This window comes from Trichomycterus rosablanca, chromosome 5 (assembly GCF_030014385.1).
Source record: "Trichomycterus rosablanca isolate fTriRos1 chromosome 5, fTriRos1.hap1, whole genome shotgun sequence".
Lineage (NCBI taxonomy): Eukaryota > Metazoa > Chordata > Actinopteri > Siluriformes > Trichomycteridae > Trichomycterus > Trichomycterus rosablanca.
In genome coordinates this window covers 24,212,152-24,221,377 of record NC_085992.1, presented here as the reverse complement: position 1 = coordinate 24,221,377, position 9,226 = coordinate 24,212,152, and the positions used below count along the sequence as shown (strand labels likewise).

Sequence of the window (9,226 nt, the reverse complement as noted above, 5' to 3'; positions counted from 1 at the left end):
GTTGTGAATTGAGCATGTTCACTTCTCAAAAGCAGGGTGTTTATTCTAGTGAGAGAGTTTGGAACAAAGTGCATCAGTTTGAGAAGTTTATCAGAGGAAATCTCGGCGGCGAAGGATCGAGCGTTATGTGAATCATCAGTGGACAGGAGGAGCGTTGGACTGCGACCTTTTGGACTTTTTGCGGACATAACCAAACCAAATTGTTTATCTATAGGGCAAAGAAATACAGTTTATCTATTGATATTATTTTCATTATAATTGTATTAATAAAAAAGTACACAGTATTTACCAAAACAACAATATTAATCTGGTTTACCCTCTACTATGGACCTCGTGAACTGCCCGAGACCTGTTTGGTGAAGAAACAGCATCAGAAATAAGAAGACAGCCATGAAAGTGTTAACACTTTGCCACTGGGCAGCATTGGCACTTCTTTGTAGCTGCCTCGGCTTCTTTCAAAGCGTTCAATGCGCTTTAGGAGACAACCATGTTCACTCAAGTTTTATTTACAGGCGCTTGAGAAACCACGAGCGCCGAGAGATTCAGAGAGAGATTCTGTCCATCTTGGGTTTACCCCATCGTCCGAAACCCTTCTCTCCGGCTAAACAGGCTTCCTCTGCCCCGCTCTTCATGCTCGATCTGTACAACGCCATGACCACAGAGGAAACTGAGGAAGAAGCGATACTGGAGACTGAAAGCAAAGGGATCAGTATGAACTCTTTATCGCGTAAAAACCAGCACGCGTCTCCGTACGGATACTCCCGAGCTCCAGCGGCATGGGCCAGCCAGAGTCCACCTTTAGCCTCTTCCCATGATACCAACTTTCTGAACGATGCCGACATGGTCATGAGCTTTGTGAATCTGGGTAGGTATGCATTACCTGATGAGGTGATGTCTAAAACGTGTTTGTTTATAATTTCATGGACAGCCTGTGTGTTTGTTTAAATAGCTTATTATGAGGATGGAGTGGCTGAGTGTTACTGCTATTAAATCAATTGAATTTGTGCTTTATAATGATTTGTAAATTCTATTCTGTTTTTCTATCTGGCTCTACTTTGGTCCTATGACCGTTTATAAAACCACTGACCAGTGATAAAAGTGCACAATAAGCTCTCCGTAACATTCATTTTCATTTTTAAATTTTTATTAACAGTTTATCCTGCTATGTTGTGTGGCCTTACTCAGAAACAATAGTTATAAGTTGTAAGAGCAGAAATACACTCTGGACTGGGCAACAATCTACCACAGTGCTTAAAACATTTACACATCCGTTCACTCACACCTAGGAACTATTTAGAGTAGCCAGTCCAACTTTTTTGTGAGGTGGGTCAGTGACCGAATGGTTCCCAAGATCCATGTTGTGTGTCACCCACCGTTTTTCATCTGCCAGTTTGCGACATAGAACATATTTAATTAAAAACATTTGTTTATTTAAGTCTTATTATTATTATTATTATTATTATTATTAATATTATTATCATTATTGTTATTAAGTTATGTAAATCATTTATTTCATATACAGTTTAAGTTATTTATTATATAAAATATTAATAAAACATATACAATTATCATTATACAAAAAATGCCACTGGGTCCAGTTTAGGGCCATAATAAAAAAAAATAGAGAACAATGCTTTATTTATGGTCTATATTGTTATTTGGCTTGGCTTGGAAATATATATATATATACTGTGTAGTACTAGTCAGACAACAGGAATTTATGTGTGAATTGCTCATAATTCACACATAAATTCCTGTTGTCTGACTAGTACTACACAGTATCTCTCACTGGTATCACATCACATTTCTAATAACAAAATCACATTCCCATGTGTGAGCCATGTTTAGATAAACCATCTATATCATCTACTAATATTAGGTGTCACTCTACTTGTTTGTAACTGTAAAAATGATAACATCATACAGATGTACAGATATATTTATTTGTAAGGATTATTGCATATTTTTTGTTTATATAAGTATTATCATGTTAAGTACTACTTTACCAAAAGTCTTTGTTGCCCTTGGCCAATGTAGTAGTGTTCTTATGTTCTAGAAAGTGCTGCATGATGAAGTAGAACCAATTCACCTACCATGCAGCCCACCACACTTCATTTCTTAAATAAGTTGGGTCATACATACAGCTACGTACAATGGGCACTGTTAGATGTATTTTGTGAACACTCTTCATTGGAATTTCTTACTGTTTTGGTCACATCGGCAAATTAATTCACTTTTTGAAATAGTTCATAACTTGCAATAACAAAAAAGAAAAAAAAACAGGTAATTAATGTTGAATGTGGTAATAATTGACGTTTTATTAATTACATAAAATGTTATCATTTTGCAAGGTATTGTAGCTACGAGCTTACAAGGTGTGGCAGGCAAGTACAGAGATCCAGAGGTCCCTTTTTATGTTACATTATGTTACATATATATATATATATATATATATATATATATATATATATATATATATAGACTGTTGGTCTAAATATACTGTGCAAAGAATTACTCAAATAAAATAATAGTTAATCACAGACATCAGTACAATTTTTTTAAGTCATGTACAACAAAAATATACATTATTAAAATCAGAATAAATCTAATTTAGATTAGAATGGTAAATCCTGAACATAACAAAAAGATTAAAACAACAGGTGCTTTTATATCTTTAACACCCTTTTATATACACCCCATTACTAAGGAAAATGTAGGCTAACCTATTTACATTTTCTACCTATTTTCTACTTATATTTAACCTATTTAGAGTCCTTTGAAACTCTATAAAGCAGATAAAATGAAACCATATGGTCTCTAATAAGCAGAGCCATTACAGGTTAGAGAGAAAATAAAAGGCAACATCTAAAGCATCTATATCTAAAAATACAATTAATTATTATATTAGATAATTTGCTTTAAAGGTCCCCTTTTAATAATAGAACCTCTATAGTGTTTGCCCATATTCAGTTTAACAAGCAACACAAACTGTATACACATGGTATTATATGCAGGGGTAAAGGAAACCTTAACAAAATTTTTGGAGACAAGCTCAAGTGTGTTGCTCAAATCATGCCTTTAAGTCTGTACAGCCCTCAGTTTTCTGGAATGCAGTGTGTTTAGAAACAGTCACAGTGATACGCTTGATTAACACTGTAATGCTTCAGTAGCTGTGACCTCTCGTACCCAGCCGCTCATACAAACTTATCGAATGACTGTCTGCCCTTTTCAGAATTTAGCTTAATTGTTTCCTGTTGTTAAAAAGTCGATGAGGGTAGACCTGTTTTAGTCATAAAGCTTTCACATGTGTTTGCTTTTCTTATAGAAACATTAGTTCATGTTTGCATTGTGTAATGTTTCATAACAGTGAAACTTTTCATCACTAAAACAGATTTTAACATGTACTTGGTAGTTTTGCAGTTAAATCATTAAAGCAAAGCAAAACTGTGTTGTTAGAGTGGAAAGTCAGATTCAGATTGTGTTTGGACCTTTGAAATGTTTGAAATGAAGCTCACAGGGAAAGCCATTACAATGACCATATGTTTTCACTTACAGAATCATGGGGGCATGTGCACAGTTCACTTTGAAAGAACAGGTCTTTTAATTTAGAGACAGACTGAGTCTGTAATCAGGCGGTGCAGTGTAGGTTGGTGTATTTCTTAACATCTCTGTACTGTGTACTTAACAGTATTATCGTCTTTGTATTTTTTGACGATATATTGCATTAAATTCACTTACTGTGGTTCTAATTATTGAAAACTAACCAGTAAACTACAAAAAATCATTGTAGTTAACTAAAATAACAGTAATAAATATTAATAACAATAACTATATTAAAATAAAGGGGTGACAAATAAATTTTAGGAATAATGTATGCAACTACATTATACCATAAATTATACCAGGCCTAAAATTAAATGTGTTTTATGTTAAATAAATATTGATTGATTGTTTATAGGTGATACACTGATTTTTTTATTTTTTTATTTTTTTTAATGAATACATAAAAACGCATACAAAAATATTAGTATTAAAGGTTATTATTTTTTACATGTAGACCACAAATGTCATTTTAAACAGGATTTTAAACAGCAATCCAGGATGAATCGTCCTTGATGTTGGATTAAACGGCAAGGCAAGAAGATTAGTTTAGTGGTGCAAAACAATAGGGACTAGTATACAGAAGTTTTAAGGTTATACAGTATTAAAGATTATTATTTTTTACATGTAGACCACAAATGTAATTTTAAACAGGATTTTAAACAACAATCCAGGATGAATCATCCTTAATGTTGGATTGAACGGCCAAGACAAGAAGATTAGTTTAGTGGTGCAAAATAATAGGGACTAGTATACAGATGTTTTAAAGTTAAACAGTATTAAAAATTATAATTTGTTTACATGTAGACCACAAATGTCATTTTAAACAAGGTTCTAAACATTCCAGGATAAACCGTCCTTGATTTTTGAATAAATGGCCAAGACAAGAAGATTACTTTAGTGGTGCAAAAACAATAGGGACTAGTATACAGAAGTTCTCAGTAAATGAGCAAGTGTATGTGTAGGACACCTAGAGATCAGCACATGCCTAAATGTTTATCTCTATTATGCTGTGCTAGATGCTTTGGTGGTTTGTAGCCCACTTATCCCTTAGAGAAGGGTCACTGTGAACCAGTACTAAAACCAGATTATTATTGTAATGCATTTTTGTCCTGATGGACTTTTCGAATGACATTGCTGCTTACAAGACTTAATGGTTTCTTAATAGTTTGATGAGTATTAAACCTATGAAAGTCTCCAGTCACCAAATCTCAACCCATTTGAACAAAAAATCTATGTATATGTATGTATACACACAGCATGTTGGATACAATACGTTTCAATAAAACTAGTGTTTGCTGTGTGGAAGTGGTAACATTATCCTAACAATTAAAGAATAACTAAACTTTTAAAAACACAGTAAAGTAACTGATTTAAACTGTGTTTACCCCTCAGAATGCTGACCTTCTTGAAAAAACTCTACATTACATTAATCCTATAAATGAAGCTAATGATCGTTGTGCCCTGACAGGCCCTCACCCCTGTTCTTGATTAGAAGTTGAGCCTGACCAGCTGGTAGAACTCAGACTGGCCTCTGACCTCTTCCTGTTATGCAGACACAGACTTTTGCTATAGATAAATTATCAGAAAAACAACACTGTATTATTTCACTGACACCATGAAACACCCATCTGTACTGCAGTGCATTTAGATGTTTTTTTTAGCCTTGTGTGTGTGTGTGTGTGTGTATATATATATATATATATATATATACATACACACCGATCAGCCATAACATTAAAACCACCTCATTGTTTCTACACTCACTGTCACATTTTATCAGCTCCACTTACCATATAGAAGCACTTTGTAGTTCTACAATTACTGACTGTAGTCCATCTATTTCTCTACATATGTTTTAGCCTGCTTTCACCCTGTTCTTCAATGGTCAGGACCCCCACAGGAACACCACAGAGCGGATATTACTTAGGTGGTGGATCATTCTCAGCACTGCAGTGACACTGACATGGTGGTGGTGTGTTAGTGTGTGTTGTGCTGGTATGAGTGGATCAGACACAGCAGCACTGCTGGAGTTTTTAAATAACATGTCCACTCACTGTCCACTCTATTAGACATTGCTACCTAGTTGGTCCACCTTGTAGATGTAAAGTCAGAGATGATCGCTCATCTATTGCTGCTGTTTGAGTTGGTCATCTTCTAGACCTTTATCAGTGGTCACAGAACGCTGCCCACAGGGCGCTGTTGGCTGAAAATTTTTGGTTGGTGGACTATTCTCAGTCCAGCAGTGACAGTGAGGTGTTTAAAAACTCCATCAGCATTTCTGTGTCTTATCCACTCATGCCAGCACAACACACACTAACACACCACCACCATGTCAGTGTCACTGCAGTGCTGAGAATGATCCACCACCCAAATAATACCTACTATGTAGTGGTCCTGTGTGGGTCCTGACCATTGAAGAACAGGTTGAAAGCAGTCTAACAAAGCATGCAGAGAAACAGATGGACTACAGTCAGTAATTTTAGAACTACAAAGTGCTTCTATATGGTAAGTGGAGCTGATAAAATGGACAGCGAGTGTAGAAACAAGGAGGTGGTTTAAATGTTATGTCTGATCGGTGTATATATATATATATATATATATACACACACATATATATATATATATATACATGCATTCATTACTTTAATGGTTCAAGTATGATCTCACAGGTGACCATATTATATTAGGACATATGTGTGATGATCTCATACAAACAACTGTCCAGCTGTTTGGAATAGTTTCCAGTGCATAAAGCCATTTATGTAAATCTTGATGTTGTTGCTCTAAAACAGTTTATACAGTTTATACAGTTTTTATGTTGCATGTTTAAACACACATCAGTTATATAGAAGGATTATCAGCAATGTGATTTGGTTTATGGTTTAAAGAATGAGAAGTAAACATCTGTGAGGTAAAATATGTGAAATATGTGAATATTTTCAACTTGTCCTGGAGAACAAAGGCTTTATCTTGTGGTCTTGCCTATGCTAAGGGGCAGAGTGTCATTAGTGAAGGCCTGTTTTGCTTAACTGGCAGCCCATTCATCAAAGCAAGAGAATCATGAAGGCTCACAGTGGAGAGCCTGTCTAAAGAATGATAGTTGCTGTATTTAATAAACTGTTTTTTTTCCAAATGTTTAAACCATGTGAGCAGTGAAGAAGAATTTAAAACGATGGCTTGCTTTCAAGTAAGCAACTGGTGATACATTGTGTGTGACAATGTCATGTCTCTTTAACAGAGATTTGTCAGTAAAATTTGTGAGAAAGCATAGAATAATAATAATAATAATTGTGAATACTTGTGTGCAAAGCTAAACGTTTGTAATGTTTTCTTGCAGTGGAGCGGGACAGGGATTTCTCGCACCAACGGAGGCACTATAAAGAGTTCCGTTTTGACCTGACTCAGATTCCTGATGGAGAGGCTGTTACAGCAGCTGAATTTCGCATCTATAAAGATCAGAGTCATGGCAGATTTGAAAATGTCACACTGAAGGTCTCTATATACCAAGTAATCAAGGAATATCCAAACAGGTGAGTTTAAATAACCTTTATTACAGAAAGGTATTACATATCTAATTGGGGACTTAACTAAGATCATTAAAAACCTTTTGTTGAACATAATCATGTGTTTTGCAAAAATGTTTTTAACAGTAACATTATGATTTATACAGTCCCAAACTAGTACCACCTTTGTTATTCGCTGGATAAACATACCTATATTCTAGTAATGGATAGTAGAATATAGCATTCCATTACCATTAAACTTTTAATGTGGGTTGTGATTTTAAGACATTTTGTTGAATAAAACACATATAAAGCCTGACAATTAAAGAATTTAAAATTCTTACATTATCTTACATAATATTAGTATACACCGATCAGGCATAACATGTTTCTACACTCACTGTCCATTTTATCAGCTCCACTTACCATGTAGCGGCACTATAGTCCATCTGTTTATCTACATAATTTTTTAGGCTGCTTTCACCCTGTTCTTCAATGGTCAGGACCACAGAGTAGGTATTATTTGGGTGTTGGATCATTGGATCATTGACAGTGAGGTGTTTAAAAACTCCATCTGCGCTGCTGTGTCTTATCCACTCATACCAGCACAACACACACCAACACACCATCACCATGTCAGTGTCATTGCAGTGCTGAGAATGACCAACCACCCAAATAATAAAGAGTCCTGACCATTGAAGAACAGGGTGAAAGGGGACTAACAAAGCATGCAGAGAAACAGATGGACTACAGTCAGTAATTGTAGAGCTACAAAGTGTTTCTATATGGTAAGTGGAGCTGATAAAATGGACAATGTGTGTAGAAACAAGGAGGTGGTTTTAATGTTATGGCTTATTAGTGTATGTTTATCATGATTTACTAGGTTATTATTTTCAGATACTTTTAAATAACATGTTCTTTAAAGATTCAAATACAGTGGTACCTTGTAACTCAACATCCCCTAAACTCAAAATCTTTGAAACTCAATGCCCTTTGTCAAGAAATTTGTACCATTAAACTCAACGTTTTTGCAACTGCTGCTTTGCTCAGCGCTCGGCTTGAGCGGTGCAGTAAAACATCATGCAAATACAAGACAAATCTGCATTTGAGTGGAATAACCGTCAAATTCACTCTGAAAGCGTCCACATGTATCTGTGTATAACTGGGTTTTCCTCCTGTTTCACTTTTAAACTTGTGTAACTGCTCGGGGTGCTGAGAAATTGTAAGAATCGGCTTTTCCGAGCCACCCTAAAGTTTTAAAAGAACGACAGAGAAACACTAAAGCTCTCTTAATTATCACTGCTCATAAGTTCTCTCCACTAATTAAAAAGCGTAAAAAAACCATCAAGAAGTAAAGGTAAAGTGCAGGTTGTTTTGTATTTTTGATTGATTTTAATTGTATTTCAGTGTTTTTATATTCTATTTGTGTTGTTTTCAGTGTATAAGTGTAAAAAACAACCCCATTCTTTTACATTAGCCTACAATCTATGCAGTTCCACGGGACCATGGAACGCATTAACAGGTTCCCCACACATCCTCCTGGGAAAAAATACCTTACAAATCAATGCCTTTTAAACTCAACGTCACTACCAGAACCAATAGACGTTTAGTTTCATGGTACCACTGTATATAGATATTTTTTTAGGAACGACGACCTTTACCAGGATTATATCTTTATAAAAATGTAGTTTTGTAAAGCCATGAGACAAATGTTCAGTTTGTATTGTTTAAACAAGGGATGAAAACCAATGCTTTAGTATGCAAAAAAGATTAAATGTGTTAAAAGTGTTAAAAGACTAATTTAGAAAGACTATTTCACTTTATATAATATTGCCTTTATTTTAAATTGTCAGCAGCAAACTAGGTTGTATTTTTTATCTGATTTAAGTGACACAATCCCAGCTGTGTACATTACAAGTTTTCCTTCACATGGAAAAAAAATGATTAACTTTGAACACAAGAAGGACCTTCTTTTTTGCAATTAAAGTAAATTAATGTAATGTTGTCAATGTTATACTGCTCGTCTACACTATGGATACTGGATGCAGATCTCTAGTTTTTTTTTTAGTGGATTTACATCTGTTCCATTTGGAGAACATAAAATGGGATAGATGCATTGC

The 9,226-nt window shown here is 34.9% G+C and overlaps 1 protein-coding gene across 1 annotated transcript in view; it reads left to right on the top strand.

Moving 5' to 3' along the window:
* The first annotated feature begins 390 nt into the window (after positions 1 to 390).
* Positions 391 to 9,226, top strand: part of bmp5 (bone morphogenetic protein 5) — a 29,023-nt gene continuing 20,187 nt past the window's right edge. Inside the window, exons 1-2 of the mRNA XM_062995873.1 lie at positions 391 to 865; positions 6,941 to 7,133. Of these exons, the coding sequence (XP_062851943.1) occupies positions 391 to 865; positions 6,941 to 7,133 (668 nt within the window). The remainder of the gene's footprint in view (positions 866 to 6,940; positions 7,134 to 9,226) is intronic.